This window comes from Thamnophis sirtalis, unplaced genomic scaffold (assembly GCF_051295495.1).
Source record: "Thamnophis sirtalis isolate CommonGarterSnake01/CBP01778 unplaced genomic scaffold, rThaSir2_p1.2 scaffold_10, whole genome shotgun sequence".
NCBI classification, from domain to species: Eukaryota; Metazoa; Chordata; class Lepidosauria; order Squamata; family Natricidae; genus Thamnophis; species Thamnophis sirtalis.
Genome location: NW_028261390.1, coordinates 45,699,976 through 45,721,926, shown reverse-complemented (window position 1 = coordinate 45,721,926; position 21,951 = coordinate 45,699,976). Strand labels below are relative to the sequence as shown.

Genomic DNA, 21,951 nt, shown 5'->3' with positions numbered 1-21,951 from the left:
TCTCTTCGCTCGCTCATTCATGAGCCTACCGGGATTCATTCATGAGATTGGCCGTCGGTAGGTCCTGGAGAGGCAGCACCCAGCAATTTTTCTATCGTTTGCCACCTGAAGTAGCGGCTGAATAGACTTCTGGAGGGCTTTTTGGGAGAATAGAAGAAGGAAGAGCAAGAGGAAGATGATGAGTTATTTATTTATAATACATGTGAATTTTATGTATGCTTTCTAAATCGATTTTTAGTCAAATAGGTAAGGAAAGGGAGGAGTGGTTGGGAAGGGAGGGAAGAAAAAAATACTGATTCTGTATAGAATGCTCAAAAACTTCCTTTGAGTACAGTATTTGCTTTGCATGAGGAATGAGCAGAGAAAGATCTCTGCTTTAGGGGAAGAAAAAAAAACAGCAAAGAAGAGTCCAAATGTCTTAGTTTTATTCTTTACCTTTGTAAAAATAAGTAAAAATCAGATCCTGTATGTTTATGCAACATTGCTTATGAATCTACCAAAAGATGCAGATGACCTTTCCTGATTGTGAGATGCAATGCAGATTTTCCATATGATCTCAGAACACAACAGGATGGTCCTGTCTGAAGCTGGGACCCTTTCCATCCCATCTCGCAGGAACCTGCTTGATTTTTTCAGTTGAGATATTGCTAGCAGAATAATATTAAGCTTATAGGGATCATGAATTGGTACCCGAATAATGCTATAAACCAGTATTTCCCACCTTTGGAAACTTTAAGGTGTTTGGACTTCAAGCTCAAAAGGTTGAAAAACATTGCTGTAAAGTAAACAGTCTAAAAAAATAGACAGGGAAATTAGTAAACAGTGTAAAAAAAAATAGCAGGGAAATTACTCATTTTCCCCTTTCAGAGAAAGCTGATTGTGTTTATTTTTTAAAGGTGTGTAAATTCAATTTATGTGCAAAACATGTTTACATTGTTCAAACAGCCTTAACAAATGCTAACCAAATTGTCCATAGAGCTAACCCCCTCACTCTCATTTTGGTGTTTAGCTGGAAAAGAAAGAGTAATGTCTTATATGTGAAAGTTCAATATATAATTATTTGGCTATTTAGAGACCTGCCCTTTTTTCAAAGAGAAAAAAAATAGAATTTACCAATCATAATGCACCGATCCTTAACCATTTTGTGATTATGTCATTTTGAAGTCCTTGACACCAAATAATGAAAGGTGCTGCACTGAGCTATAAAAAGGGAGAAAAGACAATCATAATCATGAAGCTTAACAAGCTGAATAACAAACAAATGGAAAAAGCAGGAAGTGATAGACATGTAAAAAAACAACCTCTAAGAAGATGCAGCAGTTTCCTATGGTGGCATGCCATTTGCTAAGAGAGGGAAAAACTGTGCTAAAAATAGCATCCAGTGATCTTACACGTGCCTTATGCTACAAGGAAAATTTCTCTGATTTGTACTGATCACATATTCAGAGGAACAGCGCATTAGAAAGTGAAGGGAAAGGATGATGCATCACTATACTAAGCCAGTTTTTGTCAATCAAGCTATTCTTGCACAAAAACATACTTATTAAAATCTTTCAAAAATAAAAAAGTATCCAGGATTTCTTCTAATGTCATGTTAATTCAGACTGGTGTTCAACTATTATATCTGAAAGATGATGGTCTGTTTAAAACAATCCCCCCATTCAAATGTGGATCACAATTTTGTGCAATGCCCAACTTCTCCAACTCTAATCCTAGCTTGTCCTAGCTTCAATGCTGTCTCTACATTCCTGGAAAACTTGGGAGAAAATTTCCTCTGTCCTGAATATATGCACGTGACACATTTGCATATATGTTTATGTATCTGCGTATGCTGAGTTGCCACAGTTACATCAAAAGACAGCTTGGCTAGAATTATCTCCTTCCAAATTTATATTGCTTTTATTGTACATTGCCCAGTCACCCTCATGAGATAAGCAATTATATAAAGGTGACAAATAAATATTAATTGAAATAATTACTAATTTAAAATAAATTACCTTTAACATAAAGTAGCTTATTTATAAAGTTAATTGATTTCCTGATGGCATATAATGCATATAACTTCCTACTGGCATATAATACACAAATCAGTCTCAGACACATGCAGTAGAAAAACAAAAAAGACAGAGGAGACAAGGGAATAACATCAAAGGGAAGGAAAGTGAGGGGAAATGAAAGGAAGAACAAAACTAGATGGAAATGATACACAAATGTGTAATTAAGCAGAGGGCGAAAAAAGAGGAAATCCCACTTACGCATTACCAAAATCTATCCTTCTCTAGAAGATAAAAATCTGTTAGAAGAGACTTTGTGTGTATGTGTTTGTGTGTGTGTGGGACTCCTTGACAAGGGGTGTCACTACTTTCGTTAAGGCAAGCATGGTGCTTGATACAGCTCTAATTAATGTAATAAAATAAATAAATAACTCAATAATGTCAAGAATTTGATATAAAATTAAGGAAATGTAAAATGTTTTAGTCCAGAAATCATTTGGAAGTTTGGAACAATGCCACTCCATCTTAGGTTGATCCAGTTTTGAAGGGGGGTGGGGAAGGCGCTCAGTGAGATAAAACCAGAAGCAGATCGAAAACGAACCACATTCTTCTAAACAAAATGGCTCCAACTAGTTGTAGATCCCTGAAATCACTACCATATTCTAATGTTTTCCAACTAAACTTTTTTTCCTCCTTTATGCCTTTGACTCTATAGTTTTTCATCTTTCTAGTTTGTAAGCCTTAGCTTACTTAATTAAAGTAAGTATATTCATATACTACTGTGAAGAATATAATGCTATGTGTGGCCCTTACTCATAACAACATAAAACTGCTTACCTCAATACAATTCAGGAAAATGTGGCCCTTTATCTATCCTCAGTTTATGAAAAACAGGCATGCATAGAGTTTGAGCGCCCTGCAAAGTGCTCCTGGGGGCTGGGGGAGGGCAGGAAACGAGCAAACAATGGCCCATTTTTTGCAAAAAAAGGGCATGCATATGCTTTGGGAGCCTTGTAGAGTGCTCCTCGGGTGGGGTGGGGACAAAACAGGCAAAAAAACCAGCCCGTTTTTGCCCCACCAGCCCCCAGGGACACTTTGCAGGTCTCCCAAAGCCTATGCATGTCCATTTTTGCGAAGGCAGCGTTTCGTGAGGCCAAAAATGCTGTATTCAGTGTATAAGACATACCCAGATTTTCACCCTTTTGGGGGGGGGGAGATGCGTCTTATGCTCCAAAAAATATGGTAGTTCAGGGCTGTCAAACTTCTGCTCCTTGGGCCAAATGCGTTATGCACTGGTCACTCCGACACCATTCAGCGAAGGCAAAATAAGTCTCAAGTCACGCCACCATGATGAAGTGAGTTTTATATCCCTGGTATAGTTCTTTCGTTTCATTTGGGAGCATGGATCAAATCTCCGTGTGTATTTTATTTTTATGTGATCACTGCTTACTTTCCAGTTTTGCATGCATTTTAATGAATAAGCATTCAGGTAATCAAGACATGATTCATTACCTTCCCTTTTAAACACAGGTATCTATTTTTTATATAGTAAATGTCACCAACATAAACATTGCTGATGGGTAACATCATCCCCAATTCCCTCCTCTCCCCTTTGATTTTCCTTTAATCAAAATATCTAAAGACTATGGAGAAGCAGTATTCATTAGGAACAAGCCAAAAATGGCTTGTGTGTTTGAAAGAAAATCCTTATTCAACTTGAACAAGAAATTGCCTGTTTAGGGAAAATCTTAGGAAGTTCTTGACTTCAAATAATTTTGGAAGAGTTGTCCTTGTTTTGTGAAATCATTACACAGTAATTTGAAGCCTCTTTAGCTTTCTGCAGTTCAATTAAATTACAAAGAGGCTATGAATGAACTCATTTTAGAAGCCGTTTCTTATCAGGAATTAAGGTAACCACATATAGTGCAGGTAAATAACAACATACTTAAGAACACTATCTTAAAACATTGTCAAAAAGTTCTAAAGTATTTCTATGAGAATTAGAGAAAAAAACAAGTCTTTCACAGGGAAATACAATGGTGCAATATCAATCCATTCTTTCTGCTTTCCTTTTCTTCCTTTGTTCCTTCATTTAACCACTTTTACTTTTCAATGTTGGCTGAGGAATTCTGGGAAAGAGAGCCCGAGGTTGAAAAACACTGTTGTAGAGTTCAAGTGGGCAATTTTCTCCACATGGTGTTTCACCAGGTGTAAAAAGCAGCTCTTTGCAGTGGAAATTGTATTATGCCCTATTATTGAAATGCCACTTTAGTGGATGCCATTTTTGATGTAACTACAAATCTCTATAAAATCAAGAAAATGTTCCTGTTTGTATTATAAACCTTATGCGTATTTAATATTTGAACAGGAAAGCTTATTGCAAATTCTTCCTTGCCAATTTTCTGTCAATTTCACAGCACTTGTCAAAATCACTGACCTCATAAGATTTTATTTACTAGATTTATTTACTCTCAGAAGAGTAAAATTGAATAACAGAAAGCAGCATTTCTCCAAGGCTAATCATCAAATTTTCTCAGTGATGCTAAATCTCTTTGAAAGTATGTTCTCATATTGGGCTTTTTCTTACATACATATAGTCCTGATTCTATTATCACAATTGGGACCAGAACATCCATCAGAAATTTCTGCCAACAGTAAGAATAATCACATAACAATTTTTAGCAAGTAACTTGCAAGTCTTCCATTCTGTGTATTTGTACTATAACACATTGCAATGTAACAGGCAATATGTGAATATTCATAAGTATGTCATTCATAAGTATGTTATCTATCAAGGATGGATTTGATTTTTAAATGAGTAAGCTCCTACTGCCACCTAGTGGATTGATTGCACACAACTAAAACTTAGCTGCACCAAGCATCTTTACACTTTTTATATCTATGAATCTATACTACATATAGAATTATAGATTTACACATTTATATATTAAAATAGAGTAAACAAAGCTAGAGTATTTTATTAATAATTTATTATCTGTAAGAAAGACTGGCTAATGGTAGATTTCAGTAAAAACCTTTACAAGACTGCTGCATCACAAATATACAGACACTATAAAAACTGTGCTGTGATTTTGGTTCTAAACAGGAATGCAGTGGGCTCCAACACACTTCTCAGGAAAAGAAATAATGGATACTGTTCCAGAATACAAAACTTGTGTAAGACACTGCTGTTTTTTTTGTCCAGAAAATATCAGAGATGTTTTACAACTGGAAATTATGTACAGTTGGAAATGCATGAGTTATTACACTGAAATATATAAGTGATAACACTGAATTTCTGTGAAAACACGTATAAATACAGTAAACCTTTGATTTAATGAACTAGTAAGGGAAGTGTTTCTGTTACAGCATTCTTTGTGTTGTGCAAAATCGGAATCTGATTTTCCAACTGCAGTGTATAGGATTCTATAAGTATGTATATGGAAGTTATGCACTGTATGGGTCAATTATATCCTCTGCATTGTAAGCTAAATAAAGAACTGTTCAATCAAGGGTTTACTGTAAAGTGATTCCTGAATATAATGCAGCCCAGGGTTTAATGGCACACAGAAACACCACTAAATCAGTGGAAATCAAATTATCTACAAAATCTAGGTAAAATTACCAAAATCAAAACTGTACATAAAATTTACAAAAATATAAGAAAAATGATTTACTTCTGAATGATATAAATACATTTATCATGCTAAAATGAGGAAGTGGTATGTGTTTTTTTTCCTGTTTCTAACATAGACAATGTAAGTATAAAAAAAATACACAGGAGACCTGTGATTAATGAAACTGCAGGACAGGGGGAAAAAAAAGAGAAATTAGTTAATATGAGCTGCATATTCCATTGCAGCCATGCCAGTTTTAGTTCACTGAAATAAAAGCGCTCAAGCATTGCCAGGGGGGGAAAAAGCTCTCCAAGATTTTCTACAATCCTTTTTCTTTTTAGTTCATTAGCATCCAGGCACTTTTTTTTTGAGGAAGAGTATCAGACTTCTGTGTGCTGTTGAGGATCAAGTGGAGGGATGATCACATCTTCAAAATGGCTGTCGTCCCCACTTTCATAGTCACTCATCATTACCTCAGACTCCATTTCGCAGCATGCTGACATATCGGAGCATGAAGCTGTGGAAGCGTATGCAGAAATGGACATGTTGTCTACAGGGTCTCTGTTATAGCCTACAGTGTAAGGAGCAAAAGTTTCTTGGAAATTTGTAGGGATTCCATTTATTGTGTTCTGAGGTTCTGAAACGTCTGAAGGATAGTGATGGGGAAGATACTGGTTGAGATTGAATCTTTGCCTGCTCCCTACCGAAGACCCTAAGCTACCTACAGCAGATACGTCCCTGGATTGCTGTATGGATTCAAACTGATCATTGTATTCCGGTGGCAAGGGTGGGAGGTCATCAGGAACAGGGAAATCATCTGGTGGAGGTGGAAAGTCACTTTCAATGTCATAACCTCCAGCATAATAGTCAGCATCAATCGAATTTGGATCTGTGTACAGAGGTGCCGCCTCTTCAACAATTTCATAATTTGGATATTCTTGTATGCCAGGCAGTTGAACATTTGGCATCCAGTCAGAAGTATCCCAGTGATAGCCTGGAGAGTAGAAATAAAGAAAGATTGAATATCTTGTTCCTGATCTATCATGAAGACTGAAAAACCAAAACAAATGCATCAAGAGCAACTCAGCCAACCAGGATTAGAGAATACAAATAACTGGAGCAATTTGCCTGCAATGGTTAACAAAGACATTCAGTGTTACAACCACAAGTTCACAAAGTGCCATGCAGTATATAGTTTATTATCCAAGGCTGAGCTATATTAATTTCAACATATCTTATTATGCAAAGTTGTGAAAAGATGTAGTTGACTTCCTTATACAAGGGCACAACACAACGGTGTCCAACCTTGGCAACTTAAAGACTGGTGAAATTCAACTCCCAGAATTACCCAGCTAGCTGTGCAGTTCTGGAAGTAGACGTCCACAGGTCTTTAAATTGCCAAGGTTGAACCCTCGCACAATATCATTCTTTGGGTAAAAGAATGCAACCATCAGTGACGTGCAGTCAGGGGAGGCAGGGCCTCACCACTGTCATCATGAAAAGAAAAAAAAATGTAAAAGGAAAAAGGCTGAGCTAGTTGCTGCCAGAGTCACAGTGGATGCCTATGCTTAGTGCTTAACTGTTTAAAAAAGCCTCTAAAAAGTACCCTCTACAAGAGGCGGCAGGAGAACCACGTGCCTCACCTAGTCTGACTTTATGATCACTCGAGCAGAGTTAAGCAAGGGTTAAAAGCTGAAAATTTCCTTATGTAGATGAGGCACATGGTTCTCTTGCCTCCTCCTGTAGATGGTGTTTTTTTAAGAGGCTTTTTTAAACAGTTAAGCAGAGTCATCCATGGGGACTCTGGCAGCAACTAGCCCAGCCTGACCTCAGCAGCTCTTGCCTTTTTCCTTTTACATTTTTACATTTTCATGATGGCAGGCAAGAGCAGAATTGAAATCCTCTGTGAAACTGCTGGAAAAGGTATGTGGGTCGGAGGGAGGAATTCAAAATTAATCCTCCTGGTGCAACTTTGTGTGTATATGTGTGTGTGTGTTTGTTTCTTCACTCAAACAAACTCTCTCTCAATTTGAGAGAGAGTTTGTTTGAGTGAAGAGAGGGAAGGGGGTAGGAAAGGCAGGGAGGGCAGCCCACCAGCTTTCTTTTTCTGTGTCTGCGGTAGCCTGCCAGCAGAGGCGGGTCTTTTGCCTGCCTCTGCTGGCGGGCTGCCACTTTCTTTTGCCCACCTCTGTGTCTGTGGCAGCTGCGAACACAGAGGCAGGCAGCTCAGGTGGGCTGCCGCTTTCTTTTGCAGGCATTCCCTCCTGTCCCCTGACACCCCACTGTCTAAAGAGCTTTCTTTCTTTCGCCTGCCTGTCAGAGCTCAGGCAGGCGAAAGAAAGAAAGCGCTTTAGACAGTGGGAGGTCGAGGGAGAGGACTGCCTCACCAGCCATAAACCTCACCGCACGCCACTGGCAACCGTCAATTACCAGATGCATGGCAGCCACTTACTAAAAGCACTTTCTTTGCACGTAATGCTTATACTCCATTATTCTGATTCGGGTTTATACAGAAATAAGGGCTTAGTAGTATTTCCTTCTCAGTGAAAATATATGGGATTGCAGGATTTGTCTATTACAATTAATGGAAATTAGAATTTTGGGGAGGGATCAATTCCTGACTTCAATGGTTTTGAAAAAGGATTTTTTTTATCCATTTTTAGCAAACTGACTGATATTGCTTTTCTAGTGTAAAATATGCAGTAATTGTTCAAACTGAATTTCCCCATTTGTAATGTAAAATTGAAAAAGTTATTTTGATATATAGCAATAGCACTTAGACTTATATACCGCTTCCCAGTGTTTTATAGCCCTCTCTAAGCAGTTTAGAGTCAGCCTATTGTCCCCAATAATCTGGGTCCTCATTTTAACCACCTTGGAAGGATGGAAGTCTGAGTCAATCTTGAGTTGCTCAGAACTGAACTTCTGGAGTGAGTGGTGAGTTAGCCTTGCAATATTGGATCCTAACCACTGCGCCACCACGATTTAGGAATAAGCATAGTATGTAAATGGTACAGAAACAAGTTTCTTTTTGTTCTGTATTAGGACCAATAAATTTAGGATCTGATTTTTTAAAAATCAAAAATTTTAATGGTTAATATTACTGTTACTAATATTATCAATGACCAATTAGCTCTTTAATCGAAAGTATAAAATAAAATTGTATACCTGATTTTTAAAATGTATTAGTAACAGCATTCAGACAGTCACATGTCAAAACAAATATTAAGCTAAACATGCACAAATTTGAAAACTGCTTTGTGTTGTAGAACAAATATAAAATAAAATATGCTGAAAATAAAGGTGAACCGATTATAAAAACATTGTAGTGTTGCAAAATATAACATTTCTCCAATTCATGATAAATTCTAAAAAGGTGTATTTTAAAACATTGCAATAAAGTGTATGAATTACAACACAAATACACACTAAGCAACCAATTAAAGTCAAGTTAGTGTTGTGGACATTTAAATGAGTATCACTGAACATCTACATGCAGAAATCACCTCTTGAATTGCCCAGGTCAGGAACAGCAAAAGACTCTTTAGAAGACAAGTGAAAAAGAGGAGGAAAATGCACAGTTGATTAGTTCCAAAACTCTTAATGGCCCGAAATCCTGCATGATATGGTAATGGCACACAAATTCATGTTCATTTTTATCTATTATAGTTATGGAACTATGTAGCTAAAGACTGAAATCCGTGAAGGAACATTAGGTTAGTAGGTAGATGATAATAACATTCATCAAATATCCTTATAAAAAGGGCTTCTGAAAGTAACCTCAGTTTCAAAAGGCGATTCTGTATCTCCATCAACTTTTAGGTGCACAAAATTAGTTATGTGCCTCCTTGGATTTAATAAAAGTGCTGATTATGAACCTGACAAACTTCCAAATCATCAGGGATATCCTTATGTTCTTCTTAGTTATGAAGACAATCAACAACACCTTTTCGTATGTGGTTCTTAAGCTGTGGAATGTATACCATAGGTAGGAGAGTTGGATCCCATTGTCCCAAAATTTGGGAAATTGGTAAAAGCATTTTTGGTCAAGCTTTTAGCTGTTAACTCTTAATCTTAATAAAATGCTAAAAATGCTAAAAAAAAAATGTTAACTAACCTGATTTAATTACCGATTTCACGTGGATTTTAATTTGTTGAAGCTTATATTTTGTACCTTTACTGTTGCAAGATGGCTTAATGGTCAAATAGATAGGAAGATGTGATTCAAATCCAAAATACTTAAGCAACAAGAAAAAATGTCTGAGACCTAGGCCATTTTTGAAAAGTATAAATCTTGTTTGGTTTATTTTAATCACCCGCTGATCTTATATCGCTACTATGACTGATATGAAGATTACTGATTATTTTTTTATAAAATAAAAACATTTTTAGTCTGAAGGTTGGTAAACATGTCTTACTAACTGGACCCACTTCATCTTATTTACTTTTCTAGGACCCTGCTTATTGTGGCTACATAATCTATTCTAACCATGTTCAGGAGCCACCAGGTAGATATTGACGCAGTCCTTAGGCTCTTTTTCCTTTAAAAAAGTGTTTATGTGTACATTATTGTAAGACATGGGTTTTCCTCAGCCTTCTGATTCTATGTTACTTGTAGATGGAAGTAGTTATAAGATGGGCATGTTTGTGGACAATGGTTTTGTAGCATTTAGATAATTTGTGTGATTTTATGTAACATAACTTCCCTATATTTTAAGGAACAAAGACCATCCATTACTCCTCCTGTATATTTCTATATATTAAAAATATAATTAACATAATTATTTTCTTGTTATTGCTGGAATAATTGTCTTTTTGGTCAATTATCATTCTGCCCTAATTCTGCTATGTTTGGAATAGATTTCCTTATCTCTTGTCCTGTTGTCTTGCCTAGAATTCTGAGAATTGTGTAATACATCTGGAGAACATTACAGGAGTTTGCTGTGTTCAAATAGCCAATATAGATTCGTAGAATTCAGTCCTATTATATAGTCATCTTACACTAACCTGAATGCCAAGAGAAGTAAGAAGATCTGAAATAATAGTTGTTCTAACCCACTAATTTTAAACAGCTCCTACACTGCAAACTATTCTGTCTTCCCAACTAATTGGATACACTTGTATGCATAAAAATAAATTAAAGTAATTTTATCAGTATGGGATGAAATCTATATGCAGAATGGTGAATATTTGAAGATTATTCCATTTAGATTATGCCTTTCATGTAAGTAAAGAATAAATGTATACAAAATGGAAAGAATTCTGACAAATAACTGAATTGAATATGAACGGAAATGAATATGTATATTACTATTTGTTATTCAAAATGAATGCAGCCATTTAATAACATTCTCACCAATATTATTATAGAAGTGGGGGCAAAGAGATTGCTTTATTCGGAGGAATCCTTCATTGCTGAATACTTGAGCTGAAATATAAATCAGTGTCTTGCTGTTTCATAATTTGTACTTTTTATCAGTACAATAAACTGTTGATCTGCATTCTACTATTGACACCAATGTATTCCAACCTGATTCCCTTAAGATGTATTTAGACATTATGAACATCTCAGCTAGAAATTCCTGCAATCAGAGTTCTAATTTATCAGGAGATTTTCCATGGTGGATGAAGATGCATTAGTAGACAAACTTTAACAGTTATCCTTCTGAGTGGATGTGAACTTTTGGAAAATCAAGTCAGAATAATACAGGGCTACATTAGACATCTTATTTAGTCTCATAAATAAATCATATATAGTCTCATACATAAATCATATAAAGATGTCTATTTTAAAAATAACTACCAATATATACAGCACACATTGTCAAATCTACACATTACTAATAATAAAGCAAATATTGCACATTATATTCCAATGTTTCCATGTTAAAATACGGGACATGCAGTTTTCTACACAGGCAATAAATAAAAATGAAAACTATATACCTTCTTTTCCCACCGAGTCAACAACAGCATTGACAAGGTGTATTACAGTCACTAGGGAAGCTTGTAAAAAGTATGGAAGGAGTAAGTTAAAAAAGAAACCTATGATTAGCAACCATTTCAAATAGCACATAACATTATGTCAACATGAACTAACGTAAGACTTATATATTTTATAAAAATTACATGCAAAGTAAAGCTTGAAACAATTGTCTATGCACACCCGCACAAAACATACATCTCCCTGCCACACAAACAGATTAGCACTAGCATTGCAACATTTTGATTATATAGAAATATTGAAGTGAAGTACAGTCTCTAGTAGAATGAAAACATTTTCAACCTGCAAAGATCAACAATCAATCCTATCCACGTGAATGGCTTACAAAGGTTACCAAAACTCAAAATGGATTGCAAAGAGAAACATGCACATACATTTTAACAATCATTTATACTCATTCACTCTTCTTTTCATACTTGTGAATACATTGTCAAACACAAATGCAATACAGCAATTATATATTGCACACATGAATAGTTACTTTTCAGCAAACAGAAGTGGGTTCAAGCCTTTCACTATTGCCCTAATCTTTTTGGAGAGAAGCATCAATTTACCAGGATATACATCATCAAGAAATTCCTACACTGCACCTGGGCTCTATTTGTTTTGAATTATGTCTGAATTAGGTCACTATCAAGTTGCAGGAAACACCTTTAGATTTACTGATACAAGAAAGTGAGTTTTAAAAAGTGTGAGGAATGCCCGTCATAGCAATTAACTCCAAATAAATTCTGTTTTATGTCTATGTGTATCCCCCGTGGCTTGCCACCTGCGTATCTACAAGCACCCATTTATTAGGGAAATAAATTCAATCCAGTACATAATCCATCTTTTGTGCAGACAAGATGTAGAGAAACAGATGTCCTAGCAAGTATTACATGAAAGTTAGAGTGACACCTGGAAAACTGACAGGTAAAAAGGCAGTAGTATGGATAGAAAGCAAGGAGATGGGGAAGAATATTTTACAAAATCTTTTGAAAAATACTGGGACAAGGCAGAGTCTGTGGGTTTTTCTACCCCAGAATAAAATTGAGGTTGCTTTTAATAGGTTAAGGCAGGAATTTTATAGGAACTAGTTCAGAATAAACACAAGCAATGGCTGAAAGACAATTAGGATTCATGTTAGTGGAAATAGAGGTGGAACAAGGAAGCATAAAAGTGGAACAGTATTTCAGAGAGGTTTAATTACATTTTTGAATTGTGCTTTTAAATTTCCTTTTGCATTTTATTTTGTTAGCTGCTCCAAGCATCCTTAATTGGGTGTAAAGTGGAATACAAAATGAGATGAAGTTGACACTATTGAAAAAGGAAGTCTGTTACTAGTAGTAGTAGGACGTAAAAGAAACCACAGCGTGAAAGTTAAACTACGGAGGGTAGGAGAAGCTTTGATAGAAGCAGCCAAATTGCTAGCTCTATTTCTCTGTTTCCACAGAACCCTTTCATCTACAGTCTGCAATTATGATATTTGTCATTGCTCTTTTCTTATCATGCTGCATTATATTAACTTATTTGGAAACAGCATTCCGATTTACAGAAATAAAGAATAATTTCTATAGATAGATTATTTTTTCTGAGAAAAAACAGAAGCACATTTTGAAATTTCTTCAACTTTACAAAAAGTATTATCTACTAAGAAACACACACACACACACACACACTTCATTAAAGCAAGAAAACAATAAAATTTACTTTTTTAAAGTAATAAAAGGAAGTTTTAAGATGTATCATTTTTATCAGAAAAATGTGTTTTAATATACTAAATAAAATTTGCAAAAATGTTTTTAAAATAGTAGGATTTGTGGTAAAATACTTAAGGTTAAGTCAAATTTGAAAAATAAAAACAAATTTTCAGGATAGATTGGATGGTTCATGCAACTTTCAGAATGTTTTCCTGTTATGATTATAGTCTGATTTTATTAAGTGGAATATTTATGCCATGATAAAGACTAAAGGGATATTTAGTCTTTATCATGGCATAAAGCAGATTGCAAAACATTTATAACAAAGCCCCACCAGACAACTTCCTTCATTACTTATGTAATCAGACTTACAATCAGAAATCCCTTATACTCTGCTTTCACTCAGTACTGCTCTGATCCATATGGGAGCTGAGGCAGCAGCAGCAGGAAGGGAGGAAAAAAAGGAAACAAATAAAGCTGTAATCCAATTTTAGACGTTTAAAGCCTAACATTAGCATCAAGCAGCTAATGCATATACTTCCAAGGATTATTTTGCAAAGGAATTATTTGGTCATATCTATCATCAATTACCTATCAAACGAACATGTATTAACCAATTTAACTACTTTACTGAGTTACCTTATGTGGAACATGTACATTCCTATAAAATATTATAATATTGTGTAGTGTAAAACAGCTATCTGGGGATAAAAGCTAAGGACCATCTCTAAGTCTCTAATAGGAAGCAGGCTTCCTCAACTTGGTGCCCTTTTGATGGTGCTGCACAAATTCCACAAGAAAAGTTGTAATTCTACATGTCTGGAGATTATCAAGATGGAGAAAACTAAGATGCAGAAATGACCAATAAGGATCCATTGTGTACCTACCATTGTCATCACATGACTCTGACTGGAATGAGCTGAGGGACTGGACCTCAGACATACTTTCCCGAGCACTGTAAGGCTGAGACACCTTTTCTTCCAGAGGCTTCTTTGGCAGGCAGGAATCAAGATCCACAACCTTAGCTAAGGGGAAAAAAACCACACAGTATAAGAATCATCGGAATGAAACCAATCTATCTCATAAAATAGCACAAAAAATATAAAAGGAACATGAAGAAAACCACTGATCTTTAGCTTCCCTGCCTTCTGCACCAACTCTGTAGCATGCTCCTTGAAGTACCTGCTTCCGACTCTCAGCTGTTTTGCCTTGGTCTCCCTAGCGCTCAACAGCTGACTTTTGCACAAAATGAAGCAAAAACAGACGTTTGTCCAAATGGTTTGCAGCACGCCCCAAAGGCGTTGCTTCTGAAGTTGCTGCTTTCTACGCCATGTAGCTGTTTCGAAAGAGACAGGCTATGTAATCAGCCACCCAGAAAAGAGCTGAATTAAACCACAAACAAATGCTAATAAATCCCTTTACTGACTCTGAGTAAGTTAAATCCCTTTGTTCTGAGTAGTTTTTATTACACATGCCTCTCTCTGATGAAGACTGAATCAAAACTGGGGTTCAGTCAGGACAGGCATGGCAGAAAAGTTTTATGGATTCAGTCTCTAATAAGAAGAAGGCAGAGTTAATCCATACTTTGGATTCTCACGTCAGCTCATCGAAGAAAGAGTTCTTTTTTCCTTTCCCTTCCATCTAAAACACCCTGTAACACTGGGCAAAAGGAGACCTTTAATTTCATGGTATACATCCCCCAAATCCTATGTCCCATCTTAAAAAGATCCATATTATAAAACGATTAAGTAGCTTGAACAGTCAATATTTTTTCTTTCTCCTCACTGCAATTTTTTATAGTTATTGGTGTTTTCAATATTAAAGTAACTCTTATTTTAACATATCTGAAACTAGGAAACTGGAATGTTCCTTTCTGCTCTACAAGTCAGTGATAAAAACTGGATTTTCTGTTCTTAGTGTTCCACGTAATCCAGAAGTTTCCTCTCTAATTAGAAATTTTCTTAATTCTATGGCCTCAAACTCTGGAATCTCATAAATCTGTATAAATTGTTCTGCACGAAAGAGGAGAAAGGAGACAATGCTACTTTACTTTTTTTCAGAAGTTCATACATATCTACTGTTTTGAGTTTCCAGGGTCTTTCTGACTGTACATAAAACAGTTTTCTATTTTTGAATGATCACATTTTGCTTGCATTCAACCATTCTAATTAACTATTAGAGGAAATAATTTACTACATAACATAAGTGGTAAAAAATGACTTGTTACTTGATGTTTAGCTTACACTCTAAATTGCCCTCAGCCATTTTATTTCTAGTTTATGATTGATAATATTATTGCAAGACACACGTCTCAACATCCTATCAGCAAACCATTTTTAATAGAAAGAAAAGCAGCACTTACTGTCATAATCAAAATCCCAGCTGGGTTTCTGTATTGAGTCACTGTCTGATGGAGAATTGGATGGAGGAGGCGGTGGCAAATTAGGAGCTACACTGCAAACAGCCACTGTTTTTCTATGACCATGTACAGAGTCAGGGTTAAAAGTAGTAAACTCTGGATGCTCTGGAATAGTGGAACCTTCAAAAGAATTTCTGTCCAAGTTGTTTCTTGAGTCACTTGGAATGCTTGGAGTATATGAAATGGGGCGTACAGGCACCTGAGGCGGAATGTCAGAATAAATGTTCTTATTCAGTTTGGAATCAAAGTATGGTCGTTGCAAGAAAGCTGTTGTAGTTCCTGGGTGTTTGTCTTCTGATTGTGGTTGGCTTTTCCTCTTTTTTCTGATCATTCGGCGGCAGACAACGAAAACCCCCACTAATAGGAAGATTATTGCTATGAAAATGATTATTCCAATTACTTCGGCTAAGCCAATGTTCCAGGAAGTTGAAACATATTTGTTAAGGACCTCAATACAATGTTTTCCTCCAAAGCCATAACTACAGTTACAGTTATAAGCACCGTATGTATTCTCACACAGAGCACCATTCTGACATGGGTTTTCGATGCATTCATCGACATCAGTTAGGCACCTGCAAAACATTAAAAGATTTTGGGGGTCTGTGAATACTAACAGCATATGTCCAGATTACACACTCACAAGTTTATAAATACCAAGATTCTTATAATACAAATTGTAATGGGCTGTAAAGTAATCTGAACTCATGCAGGGAACAAAAAATAAGTTCACTTTTCTAGTCCAAACACAGTAAACTAAAACCTGGTCATCCTATAGCATCCAACCACTTTGCTTAAGTTACTCTTCCATTCTGATCCACTTTCCCAATTGGTTTGTGGTCATCTCAACAAGCAAGTGGGAGATAAGGTTCTTCTATTTTGCTTTCTGCTATCTGGGAACTGTTGCTTGGAATATGACAGTATGTCACAAATAGCTGTTGCGAAAAATAATTTCAGGACTACAGCACTGCATTGGCAAAAGAAAAAAAGTTAATGCATGGTTGGGTGGAAGGGAAGATAGCACTATGGATAGGAGAAAACATTGCCTTTAGTTAGTAATTGGTTCTGATTACAGCAGAATGGGATTTTTCTAAGTAACTGTTCTACAGATGAAATCTTTGCTGATGAAATTATATGCTGAGGAGGTCCAATTTTGACAACTTAAGACTTGTGGACCTGTGAATTCTCAGAATTCACCAGACATTCATTCTGGGAGTTGAAGTCCACAAGTCTTAAAGCTGGACACCCCTATTCAAACAGCTGAGCACAATTAAGCACTTTGTTGCCCTGATGGTGAAGATGAAGTCCCTAACCTACTCAACAACTTTTCTAAGCAGAAAGTTACAAAATCTTTCTTCACAGCTATCATTATCATGAAGAAAACTCTTAAAACTAATGCTAAAATTTGGTGGGACACATTGATTTCCTGTTTTTCATTACTTACTATTTTTGCAAACATATGTCTTAGGGTGCACATTTGCTATAATCCAGTGATAAGAAGCAGAAACTAAAAGTTTTTTCTTGAATGCCAATACTTGTGGCAAGTTCCCTTTGGCAGATGAGGTTTTGCTATGCTGCTGCACTCATCACACATCTCCCAGGGATGCCCCCTTCCCAGCCTGGATCCCAGGCCATCAGCAGGGATAAACAACAGCAAAGGTAAACTGGGGGCAGCAGAAATTTGTCGTAAAGTACAGCTCCCAAAAAGGTGGAGATATTCGGAGAGTGGAAAATAGGCAGGAGGAAGGGGCTGAAGCACCCTGATGGTCATAATTGCAGGCAGACTGCCAAATGCCTGAATTTTCATAATAGGACCATGGGGATGCTGCAGCCCAACTTCAGAAACAAATTATACTTCTGGTCATACTCTTTATCTTTCCTTCTATATTTTCCAGCATTAAAAGTTTTCTCCAGAGAGCTAGCTCTTCATATAATTTGTCTGAAGTATTTTTCCAATTTTAAAACCATGAAACTATCTTACATTAGTATAGTATTAGGTTATTTTACAACACAGTCAATTCATATGATATAAGCAAGCTTCATTTTCTTAAAAAATATTCTAATTTATTATACCAAAAAACACTTTTGCTTTATGCAATTCAAGCAATTTTCTGGCTTGTGCTGCAAACAGTTCTATTCGTACTTTATAGGTTAAGTCTTTAAACAAAATCAACCAAAGGTTGCTCAACCATAGCAATAATATTATACTTGTGCTACCCATGGTTTGCTGGCTGCACAGAAAAAGCCAGTGGAGATACCTGTTCACTGATAAATTAAAATTTAGTCAAGTTCTTGTCTCATATGTCAAATGAACACAGATAGTAACACAATTTTTCTTTGATCCGAATGTTCTGTGTTTAGAGACCATTCTTTATAGTTGACTTTATGTTTCAGCCTCTTATGATAGAACTACGCTTTAAAAATGGGGTAGGTAACATTATGGGACACTAACCTCCCCCCCCCCCCCGGTAAGAATTTTTATTCCACTTGCTATGTAAACTTGAGCAATGAAAACCATTAACTGTACAAAAGATACTCACCTCTCACCATGAAAACCTGCATCACATTCACAAACAGGTCCATCTAAGCTATCAATACATTTGCCGCTGTTTTTACAGGGGTTGTCTTTGCAATATGGACCAATCTGACACCTATAGGGAAAAATAACAGTCAATTACCTCCTAAATCATTCAAACTTGATGAGCTATGAATGTCAGCATATTCAGCCAGGTGCCCAGAGAAAGTTGTTTTGTGAAGTTAATAGAATATGATTCCAGGATTATTAACATTTATCCTGCCTATGTATTTGCCCACACCATAAACAGATATGATATCATGGATTTCAACTTTTTTTTGTACAATTCTTGCAGGGAGAATCTTGCTTTTCCAATAAATGTGAATTCCACAAAATCCACAACAGGTTTTGACTCTCTAAGAGAATGACCGAACAAGACATATGTTTATATACGCAAGCTTGTCCTCATTTGTACCTCACTTCTTCAAACATACATAAAACTTTCTTCTGCTTCTAACAAAGTAAATGCTCACACAGACCATTTTCTCGAAGTACACATGCAAGCAGATAATATTATAGAGCCGATACTGTGAAGATAAACATATTGGGATGAAATTTATTTCAACAGTTAGAAAGAGGCCTCCTACCTCTGGCCTGTATATAGCCCTCTGCACTGGCAGATGAATTCATCATTGTTGGAAATACAAGTGCCACCATAAAGGCAGGGATTGGAAGCACATGGGTTGATATTTACTTCACAGTGTGTACCCATAAATGCAGCTGCACACTTACAATAATAACCTGCAATGAAAGCCAAGAATAAAAGCATGTCACTGTGCTCACAAAACTAAATGATTTTTTCCTGCACGGAAAAGACAATCAATGGAGCTTTTCTGAAAACCAAATCTAGATAAATTAGCATTAAAAAAGCATTACAGAGATACACCACTCCTAAAAAGATGTAAAGAACCAGTTAATAAAGCTTAATAATATCTTACTATGGAATAAGTAACTGTAATTATGATAGCTATTTCAGAAATGATTACAGTATTACAATCAAAAGAACATATTACATCTCATTCGTTTTAAAACCTTGACAGCTTATGAAAACTTTAAATGTCGAAATATAATAAATAAAGAGTCTAGATAGTTTTACTTTACTAGAATTTAGAAAACTAGACCCAGCAGTGATGCTCCACAGGGCATTTAACATTTAGGCTAATTGAACTGAATGGCACCTGGGATATGCAAGTTTTTTTTTAAAATATGTCTTTACTTGTTCTACGGAAAGTCTGGTTTTAGACTATTACTTGGAAAGTATTCCAGCTAATACAAAGTTGCAATAAGATAGTGGTCTTGTACAGCATTTATATTTATGATCATACAAAATAGGAGGGCTGTGAAAATATTTACAGACCCCTCACATCCTGGACATAAATTGTTTCAACTCCTACCCTCAAAACAACATTATAGAGCAGTGCACACCAGAACAACTAGACACAAGGACAGTTTTTCCCCGAATGCCATCACTTTACTGAACAACAAGTTGCCACAACACTATCAAATTATTTACTAAGACTGCATTATTATTACTATTAATCTTCTCTTCATTCCTATCACCCATCTTCTCCCACTTATGACTGTATGACTGTAACTTTGCTGCTTGTATCCTTACAATTTATATTGATTCCTAGTATGATTTGATTGCTTATTTGTACCCTATGACTATCATTAAGTGTTGTACGTTATGATTCTTGACGAATACATATTTTCTTTTATGTACATTGAGAACATGTGCACCAAAGACAAATTGCCTGTGTGTCCAATCATACTTGACCAATAAAGAATCCTATTCTATTCTATTCCATTCTAAATAAAACCATGCTAAATATTAATAACAAACAAACCTTACCTCCAGTAGGGAGTGGACTACAAATGCCTCCATTCTGGCATGGACTGCTTGAACAATCCTCTACGGGTGTCAGTAAACATCCAGGAGATACATCCACAGATTCTTCCATTTGAGCATAACTTCGAGGTTTGTTATTTAGGGGCAATTCTTGACCATTGAGTACAATGGAGTCCATACAGCCTCTGAAGCCATTGCTAACTTGTGGACTTCTTCCATGTCTCATACCCTGCTGCCTAATGTGACCACCAAAAAATACATGGTTATCTAAATTCAGCGTCCTGAGAGTACCCGGGGCAATACCAGAGGCAGTGTGTACCCTATCTAGAATCAGTTTAGCATAGTTTCCATCCACTTCAAGAGACACTGAATGCCACTGGCCGTCATTGATTTGAGTACTCTGCACAGACACAATTCCAGGACCGCTTCCACAGTCAAATTTGTACTGAAGTTTCCCATGGTGGATCTAAAAGAAAGAAGAAAGGTAACAATTAATCATGAAGACATCTCATTGGCTCTGCTTACAAAAATGTTGAATGTGAACAGCCTACTCAGATATAATACTTAAAATCTTTAAGAACTGCAACTACTAGATTTCTGATTTCAGTTCTAAAACTTGATACCCCATCCTCTCAGAGGGGATCAAACTGTGGTCAGATTATATAATCATAGCTTCATCTAACACCACTGAGATTCATTCATTCTTGGTTGATGACCATTCAAAGTTCAACAGTGCTGAATGAGCGGTACCTACGACTCAAAAGTTTCAGTTGTCCCAGCAACATGATTGAAATTTGGCAACAGGCTTGCATTTAAAATAGTTGCATGGTCACATATTTGCCATTTGCAAAGTCAGGAGAAGCCAGGATGGTCACAAGTTGTGTGGGTAAATCTCCCATGCCCAGTAGCAAGCCCCCCTCCCCGCCAGAGTTTCTCTGGTTGTGCCATTTCACAATCCAAAGCAGAACCCCAAACCTTGTTGTGCTTGTGCTGCATTGAGTATTTGAACACCCTCCTCTCTCTAACGGAATTCATCCCAAACTTCACTATTCTTGTGCCATACCAGACCTTTATGCCCCCTCACCTGCCTCACAGCAGTCACCATAAGCCTTATTGTGCACTCACACTGTGCTGAATCACTGCCCACCTGATAGCAGCCATCCCAAGTCTTGTTATACTTGCACCATATGAAACCATGCCCTCCTGAATAACAGCCCTTACTGCTAGGCTGTTTGAAAGCCCCTTGGGAACTGCAACTTCCTGCCACCTTCTCTACTGATTTTGGTTGTTGGAAGCTGGCAGAAAGTTGCAAGCAGGTTAATGACTCATAAACCTCACTTAATGACAGCAATGGGGACTGTCAGGATTGTTGTTGTTAACTGATACAGCCACATCATGTCATGGTTTATGACAGCATCGCTTAGTGATGGAAATTACAGCCCCAATTACCATTGTTAACTAAGAAATACTGTAATTCATGTCTCATTTTTCATGCAAGACAATTTTTTAATGATTTATAAACTTTATAAGTTAATTATAGTGCTTTATTTCTTCCTACATTAAAATGAGAACAATTAAGTAGAATGACGTCTGAATATTTACGGATATAAGCTTAAAGATCTAAGTGGAATTATTAATGCCATTTAAAATTCCTAGTCATTGCTGGTAAATTATCAGTAATTCTGAATCTTTCAGTTTTTCCCTTCTCTTTATCTATTGTATTTATTTTTCCACTATGCTTCTTACTTCTATTAAAGAATAACATGAATACTTTTGTTCAAAAAGGTTATTAACCAGGAAGATAAAAATGCATACTC

General features: G+C 36.3%; 1 protein-coding gene across 5 annotated transcripts in view; it reads right to left on the bottom strand.

Moving 5' to 3' along the window:
* Positions 1-4,967: 4,967 nt before the first annotated feature.
* FAT1 (FAT atypical cadherin 1) overlaps positions 4,968-21,951 on the bottom strand; it is a 119,636-nt gene continuing 102,652 nt past the window's right edge. For 2 of the 5 annotated variants that reach the window (XM_014062249.2, XM_014062250.2), the window contains exons 22-28: positions 20,138-20,600; positions 18,873-19,026; positions 18,251-18,361; positions 15,657-16,285; positions 14,182-14,319; positions 9,118-9,153; positions 4,968-6,605 (exon numbers count right to left, since the gene is read on the bottom strand). In XM_014062249.2, coding sequence (XP_013917724.2) covers positions 5,992-6,605; positions 9,118-9,153; positions 14,182-14,319; positions 15,657-16,285; positions 18,251-18,361; positions 18,873-19,026; positions 20,138-20,600 — 2,145 coding nt within the window. In that variant the 3' untranslated portion in view covers positions 4,968-5,991. Of the gene's footprint in view, positions 6,606-9,117; positions 9,154-11,557; positions 11,618-13,666; positions 13,724-14,181; positions 14,320-15,656; positions 16,286-18,250; positions 18,362-18,872; positions 19,027-20,137; positions 20,601-21,951 lie in introns of those variants that run through there. The other 3 variants (XM_087724490.1, XR_001313312.2, XM_014062251.2) reach the window with 3 other exon arrangements.